Source organism: Phyllostomus discolor, chromosome X, assembly GCF_004126475.2.
Source record: "Phyllostomus discolor isolate MPI-MPIP mPhyDis1 chromosome X, mPhyDis1.pri.v3, whole genome shotgun sequence".
NCBI lineage: Eukaryota > Metazoa > Chordata > Mammalia > Chiroptera > Phyllostomidae > Phyllostomus > Phyllostomus discolor.
The window spans coordinates 80067120-80095081 of NC_050198.1; the positions used below are offsets into that span (position 1 = coordinate 80067120).

General features: G+C 47.8%; 1 protein-coding gene across 9 annotated transcripts in view; it reads left to right on the plus strand.

Moving 5' to 3' along the window:
• Positions 1-27737, plus strand: part of BCORL1 (BCL6 corepressor like 1) — a 62578-nt gene extending 34841 nt beyond the window's left edge. For all 9 annotated transcript variants that reach the window (XM_028523109.2, XM_028523106.2, XM_028523107.2 and 6 more), the window contains 8 exons: positions 1956-2345; positions 5751-5974; positions 10478-10699; positions 12815-12981; positions 13881-14026; positions 20914-20991; positions 22122-22272; positions 25738-27737. In XM_028523109.2, coding sequence (XP_028378910.1) covers positions 1956-2345; positions 5751-5974; positions 10478-10699; positions 12815-12981; positions 13881-14026; positions 20914-20991; positions 22122-22272; positions 25738-26017 — 1658 coding nt within the window. In that variant the 3' untranslated portion in view covers positions 26018-27737. The remainder of the gene's footprint in view (positions 1-1955; positions 2346-5750; positions 5975-10477; positions 10700-12814; positions 12982-13880; positions 14027-20913; positions 20992-22121; positions 22273-25737) is intronic.
• Positions 27738-27962: the final 225 nt, after the last annotated feature.

Sequence of the window (27962 nt, forward strand, 5' to 3'; positions counted from 1 at the left end):
TAGAACTCTGGCCGAGTGATTTTGCCATTGGCCCAGGTGGAGACTTGGGAATTTTACTCACTGTGCCAAGATGCCCAGCTCCTGGTGGAGACAAGAGAGCCCAGGGTGGGGGCGGGAGGAGGAATTGCCCAAGATTTTACCATTTACTTAGATTTTCAGAATGGAGATGTGACATCTTTTGTTGGCAGCCAATGGTAAAAAGAGGAAAGGCCTGTGCCACTTAGGAAAACTGGTTCAACTCCAAGCTTTGGCATCTCATGATTATTGGGGCCAATCTCAGGCACAAACATTTAACCTTTGGGCCTCTCTATCTTACTGCCCTAAGTGACAGATGTCATCAAAATTGGAAATGGTCATTGTAAGGTCAGGGCCAGCAGAGTCACATTTGGTGCCCTGAATTTGTATTGGTTGACCCCCAGTGTTTAAGGAAGGATAGACCTTTCTGGCCACTGCTGTTTTCCACTCGCTGCCATGTTGGTACATAGTGTCGGAAATGGTTACCTCGGTTCACCCAGATTTTCATGCAAAGTGGATAGAATGGGAAAGCAGGATACAGCATAAACTCAGTTATCTGACATTATATTAACTGGGACCTCAGCACGCAGAGAGTGCAGTGGTAATTGGGGCTCGTAATGATAGCCTGGAAGCCTCATGAAATCCTGAAGTGTCCTCTGAATCATTGAAGACTGATTACATTGTGGCCAGTGCCATTTTAGTGTTAAACACATTGTACTGCATTTGATTCTTTGGAAATTAGTGATTCCTGTGTGATCTCTATGGTGATTTTGTATTAACCAGAATATTGGATTAACCAGGACACTTTGTTCCTTGCCTGGTCTGTATAATGGAAAGTTTGCTGAATGTTTGCTATCTTTAAGTGGCCTGACTGACTTGAAGCTTTGGTCAAGGGCCACTCTGTTTGCCTAGAACCATTACTTTCTTCTGCTGACCTCACCTGGCTTTGGAGATTGTTAAGTGAATACCCAAGCCTTGGGAGAAAGAGGATAGTGTCTCAGATCTGCTTCTCAGGGAGATGTCAGATCCCCTGTAGTGCTAAACCTGGCCAATTTGGGATTTTACTTTTGTTGTTAGCAGAATTGAAGGAAGGAGTGGGAAGGAAGATGGCCTCTTGGCAAGGTGGCAGAGGAGAGTAGGAAAGGTACCATCATCCTGGGGTGGTGGGAGAGGAGGGGGAGATGCTTTGCCAGCTCTGAGAAACAGCTGCAGCTGGAGGGCTGGGGGAGGTACCAGAGAGAAGGCTCCACCCCTGGACTACAGGCCATGCAGTAGGAGGAGGGGTCCATGTAAACGGAAGAAGGTCTGGCTGAGGAGCATTTAGGTGAGACAAACCCAGGCTCTGTCACAGGAAAGGAACTCCTTCTTGCTTTGCTTTTCCTGAGACTTTTTTTTTTTTTTGGTGACAGATCTGTTTATTTATGGTGGCTCTGTCAGCGAGATTGGTGGTCACATAGTGAGCAGGAGCGGAGGTGTGCCATGCCAGTCTGCCCTGCCTTGCTTTCTTCTAAACCCTAATATCCCAAAAGGCAGGGACATGTGGCCCTCTCCATCCACCTCACAAAATGCTTGGCACCTTGTAAGCACTAAGTAAGAGTCTGTGGAATGAAACAGAGTGGCAGCGTGGATGAAGAAGGGTGTGTGGTTTGGATACTCAATAGTTATGTGATATATTAGACTCTGTAAAGCACTTACAAACAAATATCTCCTTTGAGCTTCAAAACAGGCCTGTGAGGTTAGTAAGGCAGAGGACAGTATCCCTATTTTCTAGATGAGGAAACAAGAAAAAGAACTTTTCTACAGCATAGCGCTAATAACCGGCAGAGCCTGAACTTCAACCCAGACCTTCAAACTCCTAATCCAGGGCATTTGCTTCAATTCAACATGATACTTTGTCTCTTCAAAATGTACCTGACCACCTTCTGTACTTCCATCTGCAGGAAGCATCTGTAGCTCCTTTGCTGGAATGGCAGACAGTGACATGGGAAGCCAGGAAGTCTTCCCCACAGAAGAGGAAGAGGAGGTGACCCCCATCCCAGCTAAGCGTCGGAAGGTGAGAAAGACCCAACGGGACACCCAGTATCGCAGCCACCATGCCCAGGATAAGACTCTGTTGAGCCAGGGTCGCAGGCACCTATGTCGAGCCCGCGAAATGCCCTGGAGAACAGAGGCTGCCCGGCAAATGTGGGACACCAATGAGGAGGAGGAGGAAGATGAGGAGGAAGGTCTGGTGAAGAGGAAGAAACGGAGACGGCAGAAGAACCGAAAATATCAAACTGGGGAGTACCTGACCGAGCAAGAAGAAGAGCAGCAGCAGAAAGGGAGAGCAGGTAAGGCCAGCCAGGGGGTGCTGCCCCAGGGAGTTGCTGTCACCCGTCCCCAAGCCACAGTGACTTTGGCTTCTGGGGTGCCCTTAGGCATCTTGGGTGTTCCAACCTCTGCCTTCTCGATGCCCGGTGAAGGCCTCAGCACCCATGGAAACCTGGTGCTATGACCTCCAACTGCCAGAGGGGGTCATTCAATGCCAGTCGGAAGTTTTGCCTTGGGGTTGAGATTGAATGAGTTCAGACTGAACTGAAAGGGAGCTGAGGACATGTAGGCCCAAGCCCTCCAATTTCTTATAAAAGTCTGAACCTGTGGGCAAGGCCACAGTGACATGCTGGCATGGTACAACTCGATACCAGGGACTTCTCCGGTTTGCTTGAGGGAGTTGGGTCTTTAGGGAGACTGGGCTCTCTCTCTCCTAGAATTCTGGGTTCAAGAAGAAAGAGGACATTAATTGGCTTTTCTGGGATGTCTCTAGATCCTAAACTAAAATAAAGTACAATGGTTTCCTCAACCTTCAAGTAGAAAGAGGTACAACTTTGCTTTCTCCCTTAAAGCTACAAAGGCTACTAAGAGGCAGGGTGAAGCCTTCAGGTGACCTGAGGTGGCATTATTTTGTCAGACCTGAGTTGGAAAAGCAGGCAGCCCAAGGAGAAAACCAGACTTTGTTTGGCCACATCAGACGCTATGGTATGTAATCATGGAGGCATAGCCTGTCACCTAGCTAATATCAGTATATTTTGCTAAGTGCTGTTCAGTAGCATTCCTATAATGGATTTCTAGATGAGCCAAAAAGTGCATCTCTGACTCCAAAATAAAAGCACCTCTGTCTCTCACTCTCTATCTCTGAACTCTGCCCTGGAAGCAACAATTGATTGTCTTCTGTAATGTATTCATCCTGAGCTACTGGTAAAGATCCACAGTTTCCTGATTAGTGAAAACTGAACACCCACATATGAAGTAGGTAGTGGATACTGGACTTGCTACAAAGCAAAGAGGGCTAAACCTCATTTCCGGCTCTGCTTAGAGACATATATGATACCCATCCCTACACTCAGGAGAGTAATTGAGCTAATTTTCATCACCTCTGAGGAACAATGGGGATAGTTTTTCCTTTTTTCTGCCAGAGAGAGCCATAATGGATTGGTCAGAAATGAATTGTCAAGCCCTTGGCCGCAGCCACTTGTGTTAGGATGAGGAGGAGCTTCTGTATCACCAATCTTCTATAATGAGGGCTAGTTTCCTAGAAACTTGGGAGCTTCTTATTGAACCTGTAAGCTTTTAAAATTGGAAGAACCTTTGAGTTGCCTGGTCCAGTTTTCCATCCAATACAGAGATCTCACAGCACTCTCGGGCAGGTAGCCTCTCCTTAAACAGCTCCAGGAACATGGAGGACACCACTTAGCAAGGCCTCCTGTTTGACTTGGGGGCAGCTCCAGTTGTTGGCAAGTAGGTCATTCTCCCTCCATCTCTATGTCTAAGGGTTTCCAGTGAGGTTGTTGGCTTTGGCTTATCATCTGGTCACCTTCCTCCAGATCTGATGGTGACATCTTCATGAAGGAATCGCCTGGCAGACACCTCTCTTCTCAAAAAGAGCTTCCCTGATCTCTGCTATGACTAACTACCTATTTTTCAGTGCACATCAGAGAGTTAGGCAGAGGCCAAACTGGACAGGTCACCTTACTCCCATCTGAACTTTGTGACCTTCCCTTTGGTTCTGGGCTTGTGTTTTCTCCCTTTTTGACCCACAGAGGGGATAGGAAGAGCTGCTCCCACTCCCATACCTACTACCTCCACTCTCTGTTCCTTTCTGCGCTACTGGGAAGCCCTTGCTCCACCACAAATGAATAAATTCCAGAGCCTGCCCTGGCCTGGGTAACGGGGTAGGGGCTGCTGCTTTTTCTGTGGCATTGAATGCTGTAATACGACTTCCCCCCATTTCCTGAGGTTCTCACAAGGCACGATTCTGTTCCTTCCTCTTTTGCCCCAGCCCAAACTTGTTGCATCAAAAGCCCTGGTTTAGAATATATTGCCTAGAGATGTCATTACAGCCCATCTAGTACAGTAACTCTTAAGAAGGGTGTGGGGATCCACTAGTGGGCTGGGGCTAGTTAGGGGAAAGGGGTGGTGTAACAGCTGGCCTCCTAAAAGCTTTTCATAACCTACAGCCCTTCCACATCTGGATATGCCCTTGGCGATATCACATGTGACTTCTTGGAACTTGTACCACCCCCTCGTTTTACAAATTGGAGAATCCAAGGCTGCAGTTACTCATTTGGCAGACATGCTGATAATTTGCCATGTGCTAGGTAGGCATGGTGGTCAGTCCTGTGGAGGAGATGAAGAATACACGGGCACGGCCCTCCCTAAAGAACTTACACTGAAATAATACAATAATGATGCCTCATTCTTTCTAACACTTTATAAAGGGGTTTTGAATATGTTACTCATTTAATTCTCATACTTGTTCTGTGATGTGGATTATATTATCCTCATTTTACAGGCATAGAAACTGAGGCCTGGGGAGATTATGACTTGTCTGCAGCCAGTCACACAGCTAGTGGCCAAGCCACGTAACACTAATGTTAGCTACCGATGAGAGTAAAGCCAGTGTATCCCTTCTACCTGTGAGGTGTAGGACTGGCCTGGGCAATGAGGCTCTTGGTAGTAGGGTTCCCAGTGCCGATGAGGTATCTCTGCTCTGGAGCAGGAAAGAGCTGTAAGAATTAAAACCATACTTTTTGAAATTAAAAAGTGTCTTTTTTTTTCAGTGACCTGTGGCTAGCATTAAAGATGTCACCCAGTGTGTTCCAGTAACTTGATTTCCAACCAAGTGAGCAGCAGGTTTCCGTGACTGCCCACCAGCTAAGTCCCCATGGCACCTTCTGGCTTTAGGGAGTTTCTGTGGCTTTAATCTTTGTGTCCTCAGAGAATGACCAACAGGCAGTCAGGTAGATAGAAGTGAGGCTATGAAGGAAGCCTCCTACCATTTACTTTCCACCCCATTATACTTCATACTTCATTTCAGCAGAGCCTCTAAATTTGTTTTCATATTGGAATGGAGAAAGAAGCAAAGGTGACATGGAGAAAGCTGAAAAGGAAGTTCCAATTTGCTCTGGGCTATGGGGAAATCTTTTAAAAATTATCCTCATTTCAGGAACAGCCAGATGGGCCACCCCCTCTGGCCAGGGCTGGAAGTTGTTACCTCCTTATTAGAGGAGGGACTTTGATGCTGGAATACAGTGTCCATTTGAGAAGCACTTAGTGGACATGCCAGCACCACACTAATACAGGTAGCTGATAGTTACACAACTTCGTACTGAGATTCTAATTCCCAAATTCCTCTGATTCATTTGCTTTTCTGTGTTCCATTTCCCTGTCATCCATTCTTTCCTGTTTCTTGTCTTTAGATTCAAAGGCCCGTAAGCAGAAGACTTCCTCCCAAAGTTCGGAGCACCACCTCAGGAACAGGAACCTTCTCTTGCCCAACAAAGCCCAGGGGATCTCGGATTCGCCAAATGGTTTCCTCCCAAACAACCTGGGGGAGCCAGCCTGCCTTGAAAATTCAGAAAAGCCATCAGGAAAACGAAAGTGCAAGACCAAGCACATGGTGAATGTCTTAGAAGAGGCAAAGGTGTGTTGCTTGCTAAGGGGAGTTGTGGGGAAGGAGAGTGGGCTATGGTTGCAGGCTTTCCAGAGGCTTCTCTGAGTGAGGAGACAGACAGACAGAAAGTTGTATGGGGAGGATCGAATTAACCCATATTTATTAAAGTATTTGAAACTAGTCCTAGAAAAATTCAGGGGAGGATTTGAAAAATGGGCACTAAAGTTAGAGCTAACAATAAGTGTTTGCAAAGTATAGGGTTTGGCTCATGATGGCTTTTCCTTGACAGTCTGGGGTCTCCTTTTAGTTAAGGAAGTCTTAAAGAATATGGCAGGATGTTAACCTGAATAGCTTGTTAACATCCAATCAGGAATCTTTTGTCTGGGCTTAATTCTCTGGGAGTAAATCAGGGAGATTTCTGAGTCAATCAAGGTAGAAAACAACTTGTAGGAGCAAGGTAGTTGATGTCCAGAGAAAGGTTGCTGGAGGATGAGACTGAAGGAATATCACTTGGACCCTATTATAGCCACCCTTCTCCACCCTCACTATCCAGTCCCTTTGCTTCTCTTCGTAGCAAAGGAGTAAGTGGGCACTTACCAATCAGTAGCCAGGCACGCATTCTAGACACCCTGTTCGAAATTGACATCTCTTTTTGGTCTGATGTTCATGACATTGGTGTTCTACATTGGTTTACATTGTACAATTTGGAGGGAAAAAAAAAAAAAAACACCTAGTCCTCATCCTGGGTGAGCTATACATTTGAAAGGAGTGAAGGTCTGGGCTCAAATGTTTGTATACCCATAGTAAGTATTCCTCATTGACAATCAAAAAAAAAAAAAAAAAGGTCATATTGGGCTTGTTTTGGTGGTTGTGCTTCTTCCGGCTCTTTCCAGCTCCCAAGGGATCCCTGAGTGCTACTGCCAAAAGGTGGGTGACTAGGTGCTCATTTCCCCCTCCTTTCCCCATCTTCTTCCCTATTCTGGAATCTGGTTCTAGCTCAGATGAGGTACACAAACCTATTTTCTCATCTTTAAAAACAGAGATGAGCCCTGGCTGGTGTGACTCAGTGGACTGAATGGTGGCCTGTGAACTAAAAGGTCACTGGTTCGATTCCCAGTTCGGACACATGCCTGGGTTGCAGGCCAGGTCCTCCGATGGGGGTGTGCTAGAGGCAACCAATCAATGTATCTCACACATCAATGTTTCTCTCCTTCTCATTCTCCCTCCCTTCCCCTCTCTCTAGAACTAAATAAATAAATAAATAATCTTTAAACAAATTTTTAAAGAAGGAGATGATACTCCATGTCCTTCCCATTTCACAAGGGTGCTTAGAGAAACAAAGGAGAAGCAATGATGTTAAAGGCTTTGATAATCATGAAGTGCATTCTGAGGTTGGTGTACATCCTTGAATGAGGGGACGGAGGCATGGAGCAGAAAAGTAGCAGCGAGCATTCCCAGAGGGGATGGGGTAGAAGCAGGGAAGTCAGGTGTGTGCTGAGCGCTCCATTCACATGATCGCTCTCAGTTCCCACAGTGACTCTTGGAGGTGGGTGCTGTTATCCTCTTTTTATCGTGAGGAAACTGAGGCTTATAGAAGTTAAGGGACTTGTGCTTTGTGGTCCTGAGTGAAAGTTGGGTCTTCAGGCAAGCCTGGCTACCCCCGGAGCCCCACCCCCACCCCACTCTCTTCTTTCCATATGGCTCCACCCAGTGGATGGGTGGCTTCTGTCTGTATCCTGGAGACACTGGGGGAGGGGACAGCTGGACAGGGAAACCCTGCAAGTCTGAGCAGTTCTGACAAAATACGAGAGTCTCCCTTTCCCTCTGCTGCTCCTCCAGCACTAAGATGGCCCTGTCCCACACAAAGGTGACCAGCCACCTGACATTCAGGAGCGTACGCTGATGCTTTCGTCTGGTTATTCTGCCCGGCAGTATGTCCACTGAAATGTTCCTCCCTGAGAGGTTTTGTCCCTTCACAGGGCCTCCCTTTCTCCCTCCCTCCTTTCTCTCCCAGTCACCACCACCTGCTCCAGTTGCCCCCATGGCACTGTGCTTTTGCTTTGTAGTGGGAAACAAGGGGGCGTGGGGGGTGGGCGGAGGACACGCCTGCAACACTAAAGCTAAGGCTCTGGCCAAAGGCTTCTTCCCACGGGGGCTCTGAACCAGGACAGGGGTGAGGAGGGGGAGGGGGCCCCCATTTGCTCTTGTTTCTTCCCCTCTTAAGACAGTTTCCCTTGTCTCTTGCAGCTCTGGTCCCTAGAAGGAGTCACCCTTCGGCTACTGGCTTGGCTTAACAAAAATCAGGGCACTTTACCCAGCATCCTTCAGTACTGCCATTATACACCTTTGTCTTCCTGGCAGTAGAACAGCATTCTACACTAACTGGCGCCTTTCTGCTAGTGATTGTACCTCTCTGCCCCTTTGGAATCGGGATAGATAGCGGCTCTTGTTTTCTTGGGATTTACCAGAGGAAACAAATGTCCTGGGCTCTCCTTTCCTGGGTTCATGTCTTTGTAGCCAACTTTTCTGACTACCTAGGGCTCTGCACATGGCTGGCTTCAACCAAGTCAACAAATATTTCTTGCAATGACATGCTCAGCACTGAGTCAAGTGCTCAGGAACAAAAGAGAGGAGCAAAAGATAGGATGATAATATAAACCCTACTTTCAAGGTGCTTAAAATCTAGCAGGGGAGGCCAGACTTGCCCATGAAATGATGGAAGAAAATTAAGGCAGTCAGGCATCAGGTACCAGATTATGTGATTCAGAGTAGGTGTTCTGGGTAGCGGGGACCACAGTGTTGTGAAATGTTGTAGAAAACATAAGATTTAAGTGAGACCTTGACACCCTGAGGGATTTGGATAAACTGAGGGATCTATTAGTTATCTATGATGGTGTAACAGATTACCCTAAAACTTAGCCAGCTTCATTACAATGGTAAGCATGCATTATTTCACATAGTTTCTGGTGGTCCAGAATTCAGGAGCAGCTTGGCTGGCTTTGGCTTGGGGTCTCATGAGGCTGTAGTCAAAGTGTCAGGTACATTCATCTGAAGGCTTAACTGGGGTTGGGGTATCCAGGGTGGCTCCCTTACATAGCTGGCAAGCTGATGTTGGGTCTCGGCAGGGAATATCCTGTTTTTGCCCATGGTTTTCTCCAGAGGGCTGCTTGAGTGTCCTCATGACATGGCAACTGGCTTCCCCCCAGCGCGAGTGATCCAAAAGAAAGCAAGGCAGAAGCCACATTGTCTTTTAGGGCCCAGGCTTAGAAGTCACATATCGTCATCCCTGCAGTCTCCTGTTGGCTGCACAAGGTCAGCCCTAGCCACTGCATGAAGGGGCTCTGCAAGAGCATGAATGTCATCAGGGACCATCCTGGAGTCTGATGAGGGCGCGGTCTGATTCATGTGCCTCCCAAATGTAAGACACACCCACCTTTCCCAAGGCCCCTCAAAGTGTCAACCAATTCTGGCATCAGCTTCAAATTAAAAATTTCATCATCTAACTTAGGTCTAGGTTCAGATGAGGCTTCTTGGGTCTAGTTCCTTGAATGCAGCTCCTGGAGCACAGTTCTTCTAGATATGAAGACCGGTCAACTAAGGAGATAAGTTACTTGTCTCCAGAGATGCAATAACCATGGTGGGACAGGCGTGGGGACTTGCTCTACACATTTCACTTCAAACGAGAGGAAAAAGGAGATGCGGGGTGGTCATTTATGAAGAAAAGACTCTAATGTGTTTGTGAGCACCCACCCTGTGCCTCATTCTGGAACCTTTCTAGTTTGTTATTTCAAAGAGCCTGCAGGGGAGAAAGTGAGAGTCAGAGAGGTTGGGTCTTGCAGCTGGTAGATGGCAGAGGCAAGATTCAAACCTGGATCTGTCTGAATCCCATACCTGAGTGCTCTTCATCGCCCCAGGTGGACATGAGTGTGACCTGGGGACACAGTGTGGTGGAAGATGGGAAAGCCTGATGAGGGCTAGATATGAGGGAAGGTTTTGCAACAAGAGGGAATGTTTCTGCAGCTGTACCCCTTTAGGCAAAGATAGTTGTCTCTGCTTATCTTTACTCTCTTAGTTAGCTTCTGCTTATTTATAAATATGGCTTATAAAAACCTCTATAGCCCTGGCTGGTGTAGCTCAGTGGATTGAGTGCAGGCCTGCTAACCAAAGGGTGGCCGATTCAGGGCACATGCCTGGGTTCCAGGCCAGGTCCCCACACACCCCATGGGAGGCACGCAAGAAGCCACCACACATTAATGTTTCTCTTCCTTTCTTTCTCCCTCCCTCCCCTTTTCTCTAGAGATAAATAAATAACATCTTAAAAAAAAAACAACCTCAATAAATGGAGATTGAGGTGGGTAAAGAAGGCATGCAGCATTCTTGAGATAAGCTGAGATGTCTGCTCAATCTCTGATTTCCAATCCCTTCATCATTCCTTACTTGTGTGGTTGAAGATTTGAGCCCCGTAGCATCTGCTCACTGGGTAGAAGTGAACAGGAACCCGTGCTGATCCAGGACTACATCTCTGCTTTCCAGGGCAAAGGGCGTTGGAACCAGCAGAAGACACGATCTCCCAAGTCTCCCACCTCAGTGAAGCCCACGGAACCGTGCACACCCTCTAAGTCCCGAAGTGCCAGCCTAGAGGAGTCCTCAGAACCCCCTGCATACCGGCAGATTCCTCCAGAGGCACGTCGGCTCATAGTGAACAAAAATGCGGGTGAGACCCTCCTGCAGCGGGCGGCACGTCTTGGCTATAAGGTAAGAAGCGTCTGGCCACAGGATGCAACTGCCCTAGCATCTGCGGAGAAACTTCTCCCATAGGCTCCTCTTTGGCCTGGGCAGGGCTTTGTTTGGAATTTGAGCCCAGGTGACCTCCTTATGCTGCTGTAGGCCTCCTTGCCCCTGGCATGGTATATGTGAACGCATGCTCATTTGGATGGCAATTTGGTGTGAGCATAATTGAAATGGTAACACAATATCGTGCAATATTTTTCTAGGCCAGAAACGGGTTTGGGAGGGTTATGTTTTCTTGGATTGCCCTGTGCATTGGCACCCCCACTCGGAGATGAAGAAGGGTGATTGTTGTTCACTCTTCATATCTGCATTTAGCATCCCCTCATTTTGGCTTCCAGTAGTGGAGGACTCACGAGTATGTTGGAAGGTAGAGCTGAGCTCACCCCACCGTAAACTACTTCCCTAGGAATCAGAAACAAAGCAGGGAAGGAAGTTGGCTTTACTGAGCACTTATTTTGTCATGGTAAGAGCTCTGATAACCTCATATCATTTCATCTTCACCATAAGCCTGTGGAAGCAGGTTTCATTAGCCCCATTTTACAGGTGCAAAAATCAAGACTGAGCAATGTTAAGTGACATGTCTAAGATCACTGAATTACTGCATACACATGAGTCTGAATTCACATCAAGGGCTCTTTTGATTCCCAAGTCCCAGGAAAGAGGTGGAAGCCCAACTCATTTATCGTCATGAAATAACGTTGTTGGGCAGTTTGGTTGTTTCCCACTTTTTGCTGATACAAACTCCCTCGATCTTTCGACTTGGACCACCCTGCTTTGTATTTCCTCAGAATTTGTTCATAAGGTGAGACTTCTGGTTTGTAGAGTAGGTCCTCTTTTTTTAGGGTTCCGATGCCTGTAACAGACTCATTTAAAGACAGCTGCACTCCCAGCCAGGCTGGTCCGCATAGAATAGCTGCCTCAACGGCCTCTCTCCAGCAAGCTACTGTCTTTCTTGAGCACGTAGTATGGGGCCCTGGAGAACTTCCAAGGGAAAACTGAAGACAAAATGATGAGCAACCCCTGCCCACAGGATTAATTTTTTTAAGCCTGGGGCCAAACCAGCAAATAGGGACCTGAAGGAGAACCAACCAGGACAAGGCCGGAGCAGCAGGGCAGCCCATCACAGGAAGGTGGGAGAGGTCATCCGAGGTCTGAGGGAGATGCGGACATCTACAGTGGTTAGGAGAGTAGGGGGCCTCGTGTTCCCCTCAGGGACAGGAAGTGTGACTGCTCCTGTTTCCAGGAGGCAGCACCCCAATACAGGCACACATACTGGCAGGCACACTTGCTCACTCACTCCACCAGCCAGTCTGTAAGCTAGCTGTCAGTCAGGATGGCTGAGTGGGCCATTTTCATCAGGGCCTGCGAGGGTTGATGATAGGGCCCTGGTAGCTGCTGTGGCTCTTCTCTCAGAAGAAAGGCTGCCTCTCCCCTCCCCCTAAGCTTATTCACCAGCTCCATCCCAGACTGGCTAGGATGCTTCCAGGCCCAGAGTCCCACTTCTGGTCCTATCATCTCAGCCAGGGAAGCTAATAATTACTACACGGACGAATGACCACACTGAATTATACTCAGAACAATCTGGATTTGAGGGGAGGGCTGGGATAAGCATCCAGAGACAGTACTTAAAATGATGAAAACCAGCATCTAGATATAGAACTTAAACCAATTCTTTGTTCCTTGTTCTCAAATTACCACCAGAGTCTGTGCTTGCTACTGCATGTCTCACTGCCCTTGCAGAGCCCCAGACTGGGGAACCGGTGCTCAGGGAGTTGAGGCCTCAGGGTTTGGGTTCTGGGTGGGTAGGTAAGCCTCTCTGAACACCTCATCCCAGCAACCCACACCCAGATGAGTGTTGTTGGCTATAAGAAATGCCTCCCCGCTGCTTGAGAAAACAGTCCAGAGCCGAGGTCCTGGGAACGGCAGCTCAGGACTATAACTTTGTTGACAAAAGATTTTGAGGCTTGTCTGTTGGTACGTGGAATAAAGGTCAGGCGCGGAGATTCTCCTAGAACCTAACTGGGGTGGTTTCAAGAATCAGGCCACTTTTTGCTCATATTGCTGTCCTTGTCCCCACAGGATGTTGTTCTCTACTGCCTCCAGAAAGACAGTGAGGACGTGAATCACCGTGACAATGCTGGCTACACGGCCCTGCATGAGGCCTGTTCCCGGGGCTGGACCGACATTCTGAACATCCTGCTGGAACATGGGGCCAATGTGAACTGCAGTGCGCAGGATGGCACAAGGCACGCTCCCCTGCCTCTCCCGCCCTCCCCCAGCTCAGTCCCAGTCCAGACCTTTGCGGCAAGCCACACTGCTAGGCTGCGAGTTGCACAGGGGCCCTGTCAGGAGACGTTTCAGGAAGACATCTGCAGACCGCAGGGAGAGCTGGGTTAGGGCAGGGGTGGATGTGTTCCTCACTGGCAAGTCTACGTCATTTACCAAGGGGAAACTGGGGTTGCCTAGGGATCACCCCATCACATGCAGCTTCACCAGGAAGGCCACTCGAGCTTTCCGTAAACCGTCCTGGTGGTGCACCTGTCTCAGGCAGAATCTCGGGCTTCAGAAACCAGGAGGCTGACCTTATGGTACGATCCAGATTTGATCTCTATACACTGTTTAAAAGACGCCTTTCTTTGTCTTAAAGAAATTGTACCCATTCTCCTCTGCTCTGTCAGAGGGCTTACTTCCCGGGCAAAATTGAGACATGAGCCACGTACTAAGTGAGGGGACTTGGGTCAAAGAACTCTGGCTCTGCTTGGCCACCACCTGGTGTATGGAGCTGTTCAGTTCATCCCTGCACATGGGTCCTTCTACTCAACCCTAACCACCTGCTTTAAGTTTATCTGCAGTCAGGGGCCCACTCTCTCCTGAACCTCAGAGCTACCAGTGGAGCTCCACTGTGCCATAGACACTATCTCAAGATGTAGGGGAAATATAAGAGAGAAAAAGGAGAGGGAGGGGAAAGAGACACAGGGAGATGTAGTAAGAGATATAGGCCAGAGGTGGTTCCTCTGCTCTAAGTCTTATCCCACATGACGCTGCAGTCATCTCATTTTACTTTTCCCTGATGAGGTAGCCTGAGGTCTACACACCCAGGTTCCCACTTGGGCCCTATTGTCCTCACCCTGTATCACCTACACAGGCCAGTTCATGATGCAGTGGTCAATGACAACCTGGAGACCATGTGGCTCTTGCTGTCCTATGGGGCCGACCCCACCTTGGCTACCTACTCGGGACAAACAGCCATGAAGTTGGCCAGCAGTGACACCATGAAGCGCTTTCTCAGCGGTAAGCACAGCCCAGACTCAAAGCCGTCGTCCTTGGGGCTGGCCTCTGATTCCTGAACTCCTGAGGAGATATTCCTTATCTCCTTCCATCTCAAACAGCTCCTGTGAGGGGCATAAGCCCTTTTTACAAGCTTTAAGTCTCTCAGAAGTCTCTATAAGCTTTAAAAAACCCAAGGGCCCACTTTCTCTTGTCCCCATGCTGTGAGTGTTCACATTGCATGCATCCTCTTCAGGACCCTGGTTGCCCTCCGGGACCCATTTCCCAGCAAAGGCATGTGGGACGGCCGCCTTGTAGGACAGCAATCCCACTAATAGATTTTGTTCAGGACAAAATGTATTGACCTGTGCTTTGAATGGGGTATCAGTTCTTAAGAAGTGACACTTAAGTGTTTTGCCTTTGTTTTTGCATTTCCTCCTGTTGGTGATCAGAGTAGAACCCTTGGGACCCCTCCTGACACTATTTCTCATGGTCCTTGTTTGTGGTAACTGTGATGTTCCCTTGTGAGCCTCCCCCCATTCCTTTCTCTTCCTCCCTCACCTAACCCCTCTGGAAAAGTGTCTGGTGTTCAGGCCTATGGCAACGGCCACAAGCCAATATGCATTTATTTTCTCATTAACAGATGGCAGCTGTCTGTCTGTAGTTAGATAGCTCCACTGAGTTGGGCAGCAGGAGGAAGATAAGAAGGGAAGTCTAGCTTGGGCACGCTCAGTGCCAATCTCCTAAGGCTTGACCTCTGAAGGAAGAAATCCCGCCTCCTCAGTGACATCACAGCTTGGCCTCTAGCAGTCACTTCTTCAGACTGCCTGAGGCATCGAGGAGTTCTATCACTGACTCTCTTTCCTTTCTCCTTGGAGGTGTTGATGTTTGTGGTTAGAACCCCTTGGAACTGGGAGCCCAGAGGACCAAGGATTTGCCCAAGGCTGCTCCCTGGTTAGTTTCCCCCTCCCCTACTCCAGACAGAAAGTCCTGGACTCCCAACCAGGGGCTCATTTGTTTATCAAACAAAGGTTAAATAGGCAGCTGATAATGAAAAAAAAAACACAAAGGAACCTGAACTGGAAGGTTTTCATGAAGAGAGGACTAGATGGGAAGTGCCACCTGCATACTAATAGGAGCCCAAGGGGGTGTGATGGAATGCCACTGAGGGAGGCCTTGGCCTCTGCTGAGCCAGCCTCCATTCTGTCCCCAGGCAAGCCAGCTAAACCCTGAAGTCACCAGTCATGGTGTACAGGCCTCACGCCTTACAGCCAGACCCAGCCTCCCCCTGGCTCAGGGAGGGAGGACTGGCTTTTCCTTCTCCCATTTCGGGGGTCCCAGGCCCCTGTAATTGAGGTGAAGAGACACTTTGTGATGCTCATTCACTCATTTATCTGGTTAAATGATGACGCCTATTCCTTTAGCTGAACCATCACCAGGATGCAGGGCTTGGGGCCTCCTCCCACACACCATGCCCTACATGTACTCCCTCTTAGACATGCACGTGTAGTTTGTCTTCACGGCACTTGATTCCCAGGGAAAGCTGGCACACATGACCATCAAGAGCATCTCAACTTGATAAAAACACCACATGAAGCTCCTTCTCTGATCAACAGCTCTAGTCCAGGCCTCTGTGAACTAGAGATTGCCCTCCTGAGGTTCTCGGGACCCTCTAGGTCCACATAAAGCTCTCTCAGGCCACCTGAGTAAGCAGATGAACTCTTTACTTCCCTGACCCCTTCTCCAAAATTCAAAAGGAGTTTGAATGTTGAAGCCATTTTTAAGTAGGTAAGAAATTAGAAATAAACACTTTTTTCTCTTCTCATCTCTATTAACTCATCCCAACTACTAGCCAGTTTTTTGATGTGTCCTTAAACTAACTCGAATACTAGTCCCTGTTGCAGAAGCAAGAAAAGACTTTTCTTAATGCCCACACGTTCCAGCTTCTCCGAGCTAAACACCTTCATTCAAATCCTGACATTGTTTCTCAACTTTATGGGATGGAGCTGTTGCTTTACAATGGGGGCCGGCAGCTGAAGGGAGTGTTAAAACTGGGCCATGTCTTTTCCATGCAAATGTTAATTGGCATTAAAGGCAGAGCTCTGTGTGGCTGTTGGAGAAAGTGCTAGTAAGCAGGGCCGGGACCTGGGCCCCACACCTCAGGAAGGCAGGCACTGGCAGAAGTGGATGGACTTCCAGGAGGGGGACCCTGGGTCCAAAGGCTGTTTTGGGGGCGTCAGAGGACAGTACTCAGGGCCTTTAAAAAATTAGGTATAATTCACCTTAACAACTATTTGAAAGTAAACAATTCAGTGGCACTGAGTATATTCACAGTATTGTGCAGTCATCATCAGGCCCTTTTTGTGGTTCCTGGACTGAGTAGTTCTCTCTTTTTTTGTCCTGGTCCCCCTCTTCCCCAGATCTCAAGAAGGCACTGGATAGAGTGGCATAGTGGCTGCAGGAAGCATCATGAGGTTGGAGGTTGGAGAGGAAGTTCCCTCCACTACCCCACTTTCCCAACCCCTACACCTGGATGCATTTGGGTGGACTTTTTTTTTTAACTGTCCCTGCCTGGCTGAGGTACCATTACAGCTTTTGGCTTTTCATCCCCAAGTATTTGCCTGACCAGACTCTCTGTAGACTGTCTTCTTCCTCCCCTAGTAGAGATCCCACTGGGCAGAAAATGAAGGCAAATCCCCATAGGCTGCAAAGGGTTTCATTTTCTGCAGGCAGAAAAGGTGAGCAAGAGCCCCAGGATTGTGCCTTGTGTACAGCTTCCCTTATTTTGTGCAAGACCCCTGTTCTGGAAGAGTCTGGAAAGCAAATCCTTGTTTAAATACCCAAAGGAATATCACTGTTTACAGGTATCCTGTAGTGAATCCTTTTGTAAAGCAGATGTTGATATTCATCTGGGTTATAAATGTGCATTTTCTATATTGGGTTGACTTCAAGTGAAGCCCATTTCTCCTGAGATCATGAAGGGTGTACCACCACTCCTTCATTGATTTATTGAACCATGCAGTTATCGAGGACCTGTTAAGTTTTGGATACAATGCTGGATACTGGGGGCCAGATAGTGAGCCCTTTGTCTTATGCCCTGGAGCACCAAGCCATCCAAACCCTCCCAAACACCTTTGGAAGACCTCCTCCTCTGGGCCAGATGACAGGCAGGCATGTGACCGATTTGCCTTTGACCTTTTGAAGGGAAGAATATCCAAGCTAGCCAAGGGAAAACAGATTCATTTTTCCTCCTTTTTCTGAAAGAATGTGGTGGCTGTGTGTGGGGGGTAGGGGGGGTTGTTGCCCTTTGGTTTGGGGCATTGGAGGAAGTACTGGGACAGCCTTCCCTTCCACTGATGAAGGGGTTAGCAGTATACCACTTGAGGTCACCAAATCACACGCTTTTGTTTTTCCTGCCAGAGACCTCTGCCATATGACCCCATGTTGAAGACCACTTGTTTTTTGTTTTTCCCTCCTTTCATGTCTCTCAGCTGGTGACTTGATTGGAGGCAATGGGGAGGGTTGGCATCCTGGGAAATAAAGAAACTTTGATTGCCAGGGTGACCACTTGCATTGAGTACTTAAATATTTTTTTAATTGAGGTGAAATTCACATAAAATTAACCATTTATATGTAAGCAATTCAGTGACCTTTAGTGCATTCACAGTGTTGTACAACCACTACCTCTTTATCCTTCCAAGACATTCTCATCACCCAAAAATGATGCCTCATACCCCATTAACCAGTTGCTTTGCATTCCCCTCTCTCCCCAGCCCCTGGCAACCACTCATCTATCTTCTGTCTCAGTGGATTTGCCATTCTGGAGTTTCCATAGAAATGGAATCAAACAATATAGGGCCTTTTGTATCTGACTTCTTTCATGTAGTAGCATGTTTTGGAGGTCCATCTATGTGGTAGCATGTTTCAGTACTTCATTCCTTTTAAGGCTGAATAATATCCCATTGTATGGATATACCACATTTGCTTTACACATTCATTAGTTGAAAGACATTTGGGTTGTGTCCACCTTTTGGTGGCTGTAACTAGTGCTGCTGTGAATGTGCATGTATAAGATTTGTTCAGGTACCAGTCTTCAGCTCTTTTGATAAATTCCTAGGGACAGGATTGCTGGGCTGAGGGTATTTTTGAAGGAAAGGATAAGAGGAAAAAAACTGAAAGTTGTGGGAAGGAGCAAGGGAGAAGCAAGGAAAAGGGAAGTCACTCTTCATCCTGATTGTCTGTGAAGACCTGTGAGGAAAGGTGACTTGAAGCTGCACCATCAAGCAAACCTCGTAGTTTCTTCTTCTGTGCCACCACTCATGGGCCTGTTTGGACTTTTGCATCTTTGCTCATGCCAATTAATTTCTGGCAGTCTCAAAAAGATAAATTCACCTACAAGTGACAAAGATTTGTTGTTAGTGAGGAGAATTAGAGGAGTGCCAGGGGGCCCTGAAGGCAGTTCCTAGAAAGAAGCCAGCTATAGGGGTGTGGTGACCTAAGGCTGCTCTGATGGAGCCCTCATGTGGACCTTTTTGGGGAGGGACAGTAGTCATTTGAATGCATAGGTTCAGGCACGCTGGTTAAGCAAGCACATTACTTTATAGTCTATAGCAGGGGTTTCAGACTCATTTTCACTGGGGGTCACGTCAGCTTCATGGTTGCCTTTAAAGGGCCGAATGCCATTTTAGGACTGTATAAATGTACCTACTCATTAACTAGGGGCAAGGAGCTCAGCGCTGCTGCTGGATTCGGTCCGTGGACCTTGTGTTTGCCACCTGTGGTCTACAGTCTTGCCTTGTGGTAACTCCTCCCTTCTTTTCTTTCTTTCCCACATATTTATTATGTTCTTCATGTGTGCCAGGTACCTGGGCTTAGGTACCGAGGAGACAATGGTGAACAAGACAAACATGGTCCCTGCCTTTTGGCAATTTACAATCTCATTCCTTCATGTCCTAGGACACCTAGTACAGGGCTAGGCAAAGAATAGACACATACCTAACTGACAAATGCTTTAGGGAGAAACTACTGTCAACTCGCAAGTGGCACAGGGTACCAAAGAGCACTTAAGCTGGCAGTCATGACCTCAGAGTTTTTTTCATGGAATGCACAAAAGACCTACTGTACTTGAATAAAGGTTTTCCATTCCAGCTGCTCAGCTATTACGTTGAAAGATTCTCTCTGGCTGCCTTTTCCTACTGGAAGAAGCCCTTCATCTCCTAGAAGGTTGCTAAAAAAGGACTTCTTTCAGCAGGTCACAACAGCTAATAGGTATTTTTGCTGATAACATGTGTGAAGGGATGTTGGAGTGCGGTAGTACCTTCCATCAGGGGGAAAGAGCTCTGTTCCTTTAAGAGTGGCTGCCTGCTCACTTCCTCCTGGGATTTCGTTTTCAGGGGGCACCCTCACCTCACCTGTGCCCTTTGGACTCTCCTGTCCTGTTGCCCAGGTGTCACTTAAGGGCTGGTGGCAACCATACACAGCTAAATCATCTTGCCAACTGTACTAGGTGGCATATTGGTAACCGCTGGGCCATGTGCCCACAGACGACACAATTGAATTTGTCATGAAAACCTGCTTGTCCATGTGGGGCTGAATAGTGAAGTAGTTTAGTAAAACTTAGATGTCGCTTAGCTAGGAAAGAAGGAGGCTAAGTGGTAACCTGATGGATGTCTGTCCTCAGATCAAGTAAACAAAAGGTGATTTAAATATTGTTTATTGTGGTAATGTACTTGTAACACAGTTTACTATTCTAATCATTTTATAGTGTACAATCAAGTGATATTAAGTACAGTCACGGTGTTGTGCAACTGTTATCGAGTTTCAGAATTTTCTCATCACCCCCAAAGGAAACCCTATACCCATTAGGCGGTCACTTCCTGTTCCCTCCCAGCCACTGATGTGCTTTCTGTCTCTGTAAATGTGCCTGTTCTGGGTATGTTACATACATGTAATCATACAATATGTGGCCTTTTGTGTCTGACTTCTTTCAGTTAGTACAGTGTTATCAAATTTCATCCAAATTGGAGCGTGTATCAGCACCTCATTCCTCCCTATGGCTGAATAATATTCCATTGTATAGATATACCACATTTTGTTTGTCCCTTTATCAGCTGTGAGTGCCATTTGGGTTGTGTCAGTTTTGGAGCTATTGTAAACAGAGCTCCTCTGAACATTCAGGTATAACTTTTGGTTTGAACACCTGTTTTCAATTATTTTGGGTCTACAACTAGGAGTGGAAGCAGAAGATTTTTGTGAGGATAAACTTGGCTGTCTGCCAGACACTTGTTTAAAGATGAAACAGGAATCATGCTTCCTTATCTTAATTTGAACTGGGGAGATCACGATTGGATACGTGAATATTGTGACCAACAAGGAACTAAAGTGTAGGGCTAGGGCTATGATTCTGCTTGCAGAGTAATTACCGACACCATTTAAAGCAGGGATTCCAGACCTAAATGCCTTCAGGCTGATCATGTAAGAGAGCTGAGCAGGCTGGGTGGGGACTGTTGAATTGGGGAACAGCACATGTCGCCTATCCTCCAGCCAACTGTTGACATGCAGGAATGTGGATGCAGTGTTGCCAGATCTTCTGATATTTTTTTTTCAAAAAAAAACTTGGAAATCTGGATTTTAAGTGAAACCTCTCAATTTTAAAATGACAGATGTTAATTTTTTATATGTATATATAAACCAGTGAGCCATACCCCAGGTGGTCATGGCTAGATTTGGCTCCTGGATGCTGGTTTGCTACCTCTGATTGACAGCCAGAAGTGTATCACTCTCATCACTCCCAGACCCTCATGTGGTCCTTCCCTTCTCCCATTCTCCTAGCCCCATGTGGACATACTTTGCTTTTAGATTCCTTATCCAGCATACCCTTTTTGTCTCACTGCCTTCTCTTCTTTTATCAGATCACCTCTCAGATCTTCAGGGTCGGGCAGAGGGTGATCCTGGTGTATCCTGGGACTTTTACAGCAGTTCCGTATTAGGTAAGCTTGCAGAAGGATTCTTCCCCCACTCCCACCCCACCCCCATCCTGTCTATGGCTCAGAGATGTGGGATTTGCTTTGGGTTTTACTAATTCTTCTCAAAGGCAGGAGTGACCCTGTGGAAGTACCTTTTCTTCCCCTGTCAAGTAGCTTACAGACTCTTTTAGCCCAAACTCTGGTACATGCCTCCCCCAGACTCAGAACACATTGACCTAAACTAGGAGATGCCACTTATCTGGACAAGCTATCATTAGCCCTCTACCACCCCCCACCCCTGGTGTTTATTTTGAATTCTCTCCCTTCCAAGGTCCCTTTCTCCTCCCTTGTTTTGTACTAACCCTGCCCGAAGCCCTGCCCCTATGCACATTGTCACCTTTTCTGGTATTGCTCACACTCAGGAGGGGTCCAGCCCCTCATCTAGCAGCTGTCATGCCCTCCCTCCCCTGGCCCCAGATGCGCAGAGTTTCTGAGATAGTTTCTGTCTCCTGAGCCCTTAGCCTTATGGCTCAAGCTTTCCTCACTTAAAGGAGCAGTGAGTCTTTATCTATGTCAGTCATCTGTCATGCACCATCAGGCCAGGGGACGGAGATTGAGGGAGGTGCCCACCCCTAAGCTTATGGGAAGCTGCAGCAGTAGAAGGTTGGATGCAGTGAAACAAACCAAACCCAAACTCATGTCTGGGGAAGGGAGCCAGCTGGGCCCCCTCTGGGCTTTTGGAGACCCCAGCAAGCAGTTGGAATGGTTTGGGAAAACCGGGGGGGGAAGTGAAGGACAAGTGTTTTTACCTTGCCTTTCACTGTGATGGTATCTTCAGGCTTTCATCTCCAACAGCTGAACAGCTCATCCTTCACATCACCTTGCTTTTTTTTTTTTTCCAACTGAAAGGCAGAGTAGTATAATGAATCTCTGGCCACCAAACATGACCATCTCCCAGGGCTGGAACTGTCACGTGCCCTTGCAAGGATGGGAGCCATGGCATCATTGAAACTTGGCCCCAGATGGGGGTCTGTAGGCTTGTTGTTTATCTTCTAATCACCCAGCTGCATACCCCCTTGTGTTGTTGGAGCCTTTCTGTTCTTTGCTTTTGTGCATGTAGCTAAGTCCTCATCCCCTGTGTGCTCTCCTTACAGAGGAAAAAGAGGGGTTTGCCTGTGACCTCCTACATAATCCCCCTGGGAACTCTGATCACGAAGATGATGGGGAAAAGGATGACTTTATGTTTGAGCTCTCAGACAAGCCTCTTCTCCCTTGCTACAACCTGCAAGTGTCAGTGTCCCATGGGTAAGTGTCTAAGAGATTTATGGGGGCCAAGGGCCAGGATCCTGGCGACCCCCGGCCTGCCTCCCTGGGAAGGGTGGAGTTTTCCAGAAGGAAGCTGAGACCTGGAGAACAAATGCCGGAGCCTGAGAACGATGATATATGACCAAGGCCAGCCTGACTTTCCAGCCCAGATTGGTTATGTTCACAATAGAGCCTGAAAGCTCTAGATACATTGACTGTGCTTATTTCCCAAACCCCAAATCTAGATTCACTCTTGAAAGGATTTTTTTTTTTCTGTTCCTGGGTGTAAGAGGTGATCTGGGAGATATTTGGGTTGACAAACTATTAGAATCTCTGGAACATTTTTGTGGTTTCTGGGGACAGCCAGACAGAATATTTGAAATTGAGATTCTTGGAAAAGCCAGGACATATGGTTGCCATAGCTATGGGGCCACTGGGGTCCTTAAGTAATCCACAGGCTGGCTTCTCCCTGTCTTAATGCTGGTGAGAGGATGGCATCGACGCTGTCATCTCCGATTACCATGTATATTATGACAGGGATCACCCATTTTTGGAGATTAGCATTTGTCTGACACTTAACATTAGACTGAACCCAATTTAATCTTTATCTGGTGATTCAGAAGGGAGTCGGAAGGCCTGCAGGGCCACGGATCTCATCGGGTTTGCTGTATGGCAGAGTGGCAGTGCCAGTTAGGGCGATGCAGAATGAGTTCTCCCTGTTTTCTTAGCCTTCACCAAGTGGTTTCGTCTTCTTGGTATCTTCTTCACATGTTTCAAATGCCTTTGAAACACCTTTAAGGAGAGTTTTCCTTTGATATCGGTTCTTAACATAGCAGATCCTTTTATTTAGAAAAGGGAAAACCCATGAAGTGCACATGATAGAGAGAGGGGTGGACGATGGGTTAGGAACCCTTCAAGCTGGGCCCTTCATTGAGGACTCTAACCATTCAACCGCAGTTTCTTTGCATCCCTTCCCCCTGTAGCCTGATAAGAATAAAAATAGCCTATATGATGACAGTAGTAGGGATCAAGTTTCAGGGGCTTTTGGTCCTTATTCTTCTGGGCATAAGCTGATCCCTGAGGGCGGGGCTGGGCCTCTGGGATATAGTATTGCACAGTTAATTAATTCCTCCAAAGTATTCAGCACCTCCTTCTCTGAAACAGGATCTTGGGCCCCAGGCAGTAAAAGGACCAGGGTAGTGTGCTTTAGGTGTGGACGGAACACAGGCAACCAGGGCTGCTCGCCACTTGGCAAGCAGGCTGGCAGACAGGTTTTCGGTCAAGAGTTTGGTGCGGGACATGCTGTTTTTCCTGGTGTCAACTCTACTAACACCTATGCCGAATCTGCCCTTCCCAACAACCACAGCACAATATGAAAATTTGATGTTTTTCAAGAAGTAGGGGGTGCAGAACAATGATTTCTTTGAGGCCCTATGGGGTTCAGAAGTGCCTTCTGCAGCATCAAAGCAAAACTGAATGCTGATCACTAGTGTCAGTGTTGTGCAGGGTTTCCATTCTTTGATGGTCCAAGTGTATGATATCTGTGGTCTCTTTCCCTTAACCCAGGACACTCCCGTCCCTGATTGTGTAAGATGACACAGTTTGCACTTATTTGGATGAAATGTTGCATTTTAGGGATAAGAATTGTGGGTCTAGGTGCTGTATAGAACCTTCAATTCTATAGCCCTGGCTGGCGTAGCTCAGTGGATTGAGCACGGGCTGTGAAACAAAATGTTGCAGGTTCGATTCCCAGCCAGGGCACATGCCTGGGTTGCAGGCCACAGCCCCCAGCAACTGCACATTGATGTTTCTCTCTCTCTCTTTCTCCCTCCCTTCCCTCTCTAAAAATAAATAAATAAAATCTTAAAAAAAAAACCTTCAATTATATAAACATATCTTATGCAGTCACAGCAGGTCACATGCTGAGGACCAGAACACAGCTCTGACTTTCAAAGGGTCTGCAGCCTAGTGGAGGGGATAGACAGATATACAATTAACTGTAACATGAAACCAAATGTCTTAAGCAGATTTATTACTGCAAACAACTGAAACAGTTCAGAAGAGTATCAAGTGAAAAATAACAGTCCACTCTACCCCAAGCCCCCATTCCTATACCACAGAGAGAACCACCATTTACGTTTCTTTTGCATGTTTTCTGAAGTGGGCTCCATTATAAGTAGTGTACTAGGGATATGAACCAAGTGCCAGAGACAAGCAACCAGTTACACTGGGGAGAGGCTTCACAGGTGATACGACGTGTGAGCTGGTCCAGAGAGGAGAGAAGGAGGGAGGGCATGGCACAAGCAAAGGCACTGAGACATCAGTTTAGAAAGTTCAGAAAGCAGGGCTCAGCTGTCTCCAAGTGGCTGGCACCTAGTGGGGTGGGGGATCCAGTGTGTATTGTGGGGTAGATATTTGGCTGAAGAGGTTGAACGGGGTCATGATGTTTGAGAGGTTTTGCATAATATGTAAAAGAATTTGGAGGTTTTTTTGTTTTGTTTTTGTTTTGCTGAAGGTACTGGGGATCCATTGAAAGCTGTTTAAAGAATGAGTGAGCAGGTCAGATTTTCTTTTTAAAAAAACTAATAGTAACAGAGGATCCAGTGAGGGTCGGGGGCAGAAGAATGATTCTTGGCTGCGGGAAACTGGTTATGAGGCTGATGTGATATAGTCCAGGCCAAAAGTGGGGAAGGTTGGACGTGGGACAGTGAATGGCAAGAAGGGACAGCTCTGGAAACAGGGACCACTGACATGGGGATGCAGCATTTCTTCTTGGTTTAGTCAACGCAAGCAATTGGCCTATGACTGGCCTCTCCAGCACCCCTCCCAGCTGTCCCCAGGCTGCCACCCAGCCGGGTATGCTCAGCAAAGGCAGGCTGGCTGTAATGTGAGCTCCGGCCTTGCAGAAACGACGGTACTGCTGCCGTGCTGCCGCTGGAGAAAAAACTTGTCTAATGCATTCCAGAGCCAAAGAGAAATGCCTTTTGGATTACCCTCAGTTTCGGCCTTTCTCCATGGCCCCCCTCTCCCCTCTGCTGGGGAAGATCTTGGAGAACAAGGAGGCAGGGGAAGCAGGAGTGAGAACAGGAAAGGGAAACCAGCTCGGGGTGGCAAGTGTTGGTGGGGAGGAGAACTGGTCCCAGCGTATGGTATGTTCCAGGTTATGGTTGCCGGTAAAGGCCCAGGGAAGCCTGCTAAGAGTTTTAGGTTCTGGAAGGCCTCTTTTCCTTCTGCTCTCACTTTGTGGAAGAGGTCAGTTATGTGTTGAGTGCTCGCCATTTGGTTGAAAGTTGGGCCATCCAGTCGAGTGGGCAGGAGAAAAATTCTGCCTCAGTTATATCCAAGGAGCCTCTGGTATCGTGGGGGGTAGCCAGACTGACAGCCTTCCTGGGCCATCCATAGTGCTCCTGGCACGTAGGCTTCCCCTCAGCCCCCTTCCCTAACTCCTATTCTTGCCTTTTCCAGGCCCTGCAACTGGTTTCTCTTTACTGACGTCCTGAAGAGGCTGAAGCTTTCCTCAAGGATCTTTCAGGCTCGGTTCCCGCACTTTGAAATTGTCACCTTGCCCAAGGCTGAGTTCTACAGGCAGGTGGCCTCCAGTCAGCTGCTGACCCCTTCTGAGAGGCCTGGAGGCATGGACGAATGCCCCCCAGGCTCCTCTGAGACTGTGGAGCTGGTGCGGTATGAGCCAGAGATCATTCGGCTCCTGGGGTCCGAGGTGGAGTTCCACCCTTGGAACAGTTGACGGGGGAAAACAGCTCCTCCTTTTTCTTCTTTCTCCTCCCAAGTTTACCCTTCCCCACCTCCCATGTTTTTCCCCACCGAGCACCAGAATGAGGCAATAATACGGACCAACAAGAAGCCGCCTTATCAATGCCAGCATTAGTGACTGGATCTTTGGGGGAGGGGTTACAATTAGTTCTCATCTCCCTGTCATCGTTATTGTTGTGTGGTTGGTAATGGGGGGGTGGAAAGTTAAATGCCACGTCTGAGGACAAGAGGTCCCAGGGGTGGTGGGAGATGGCACCAGGGTCCCTTGGACTGGCCTCCTTGTATATGACCAAGACCAAATCTGGGCCCTGGGTGGCCGTGGCCTGTCTGGAGGAGAAAGGAGAAAAGCCTAAATCTCTGAGCGCCCCTTCCATTCCCCTGCGTTCTTCTGTCTTCCATAGTATTTATTTTATTAGTATTTAATTTGTATTTCATTGGTTTCTGATAAGTCTGTATCACTGTGATAATTTGAGACAACTTGTATTGAGGGACTTTCCTCACCTCCTTTCTTTGTTTTTTTCTTGATAAGCTCTGGAGCTGCTCCCTCCCTCTGACAAAGTTACTCCCAGGGTTCCCCCCTACCCCACTGGGGAGGGGGTGGAGAGAGGTGGGGGCCATCCACACTCATAACTAAAGAAGGTAGCTGGTGCTGGCCCAGGGCTGGGGGGTTGGGGGTAAATCCTGAGGCTTTGGTGCTCCCCTACCCCCAGTTTTTTTTCTGTTTCACCACCCCCTACCCTTTACAGCAGCCCTGCTATCTCAAGATTAGTGTTTACTGATGAAGGGACAGGATTGTGGGAGTGAGGGGTTAATGAGTGACTCTAATGGAGGAGAGTTGAGAATGGGCCTGAAGGATAAGATCAGCCCACCTCACGCTTTCTTCATTGCTCCCCCCAGAGTGTACGATATGGGTGTGTTCCTGCAGCTCTCCTGCCTGCATCCCTAGCCACCCCACCCGGGTCTGCCCTTATCCTCTCTGGTCACTGAGCCTCTCAGCTCCCAGCCCTTGCCCCCTTTCACTCACCATCACCAGACTCGCAGGATCCCTTGTGTCTCTCTTCTCTCTCATTTCCCTCCTTTTCCCTCTGCCCCCTATTCTTCTTTGGAATCTGCAGAGGGCTCTGGGGTTGACTGGTAGATGTGAAAGCCAGGCCTCAGTTGTTTTCTAGGTGAGGGCAGCAGACTGGTCTCGGGCAGGACCCGGGTCTGACTTCAGGGAGAGAGAGGGAGGAGCTTGGGCTGCACCCCTGTCCCCACCCCCCTGTGTGGAATTGTCTTTCCCACTCTTGTTCTTATTTTTCTACCAATTGCTATTTTTCCGAACAATCCTTGTAGAGAGTATGTGCCATCCAAAGGCAGGGGGGCCCAGCGTGGCCGGCTCTGGTTGGAGATGGTACAGTTTTATTGTACAGGTGCTAAAACAACAACAACAAAAGAAGAAAACGGGAAAAAAAAAGACAAAAAAAAAAAGCCAGTTTGAGGATGGGGACAATCTGTTCTCTGGAGACTCCTGACCCATTCAGGAGCATTGGTGGTTATTTTCTTTGTATTGTGTTTGTTCTTTGTTCCCAGGGGGAGGTTCTCAGCCCCCTTCTGTAGGACTGCTCCCCACCCCCACCATACTGCCCAATTGGTTTTGAACAGTTGTTCTCCCTTTTAAAACAAAACAAAAATATATATATATATAAAGTTCAGGGGTTTTGGGTTTTAATTCTTTGGTTTTGTTGGGGTTCATGGTATTTTGTGGTTTATTTTATGTTTGCCTTTACTTTTGTGCATTTGGGTGTATATTCTGGCTGCCCTTTCTGTTTCATTTTAAGCAACTGGCTGTGGAGTCAAAAACTCTTGCATACCGAAAAACCTGTGTCAGGGCTTCTGTCTCCTGTCTCTCTTTACTCCTCTCCCATATTGGCGTTTCC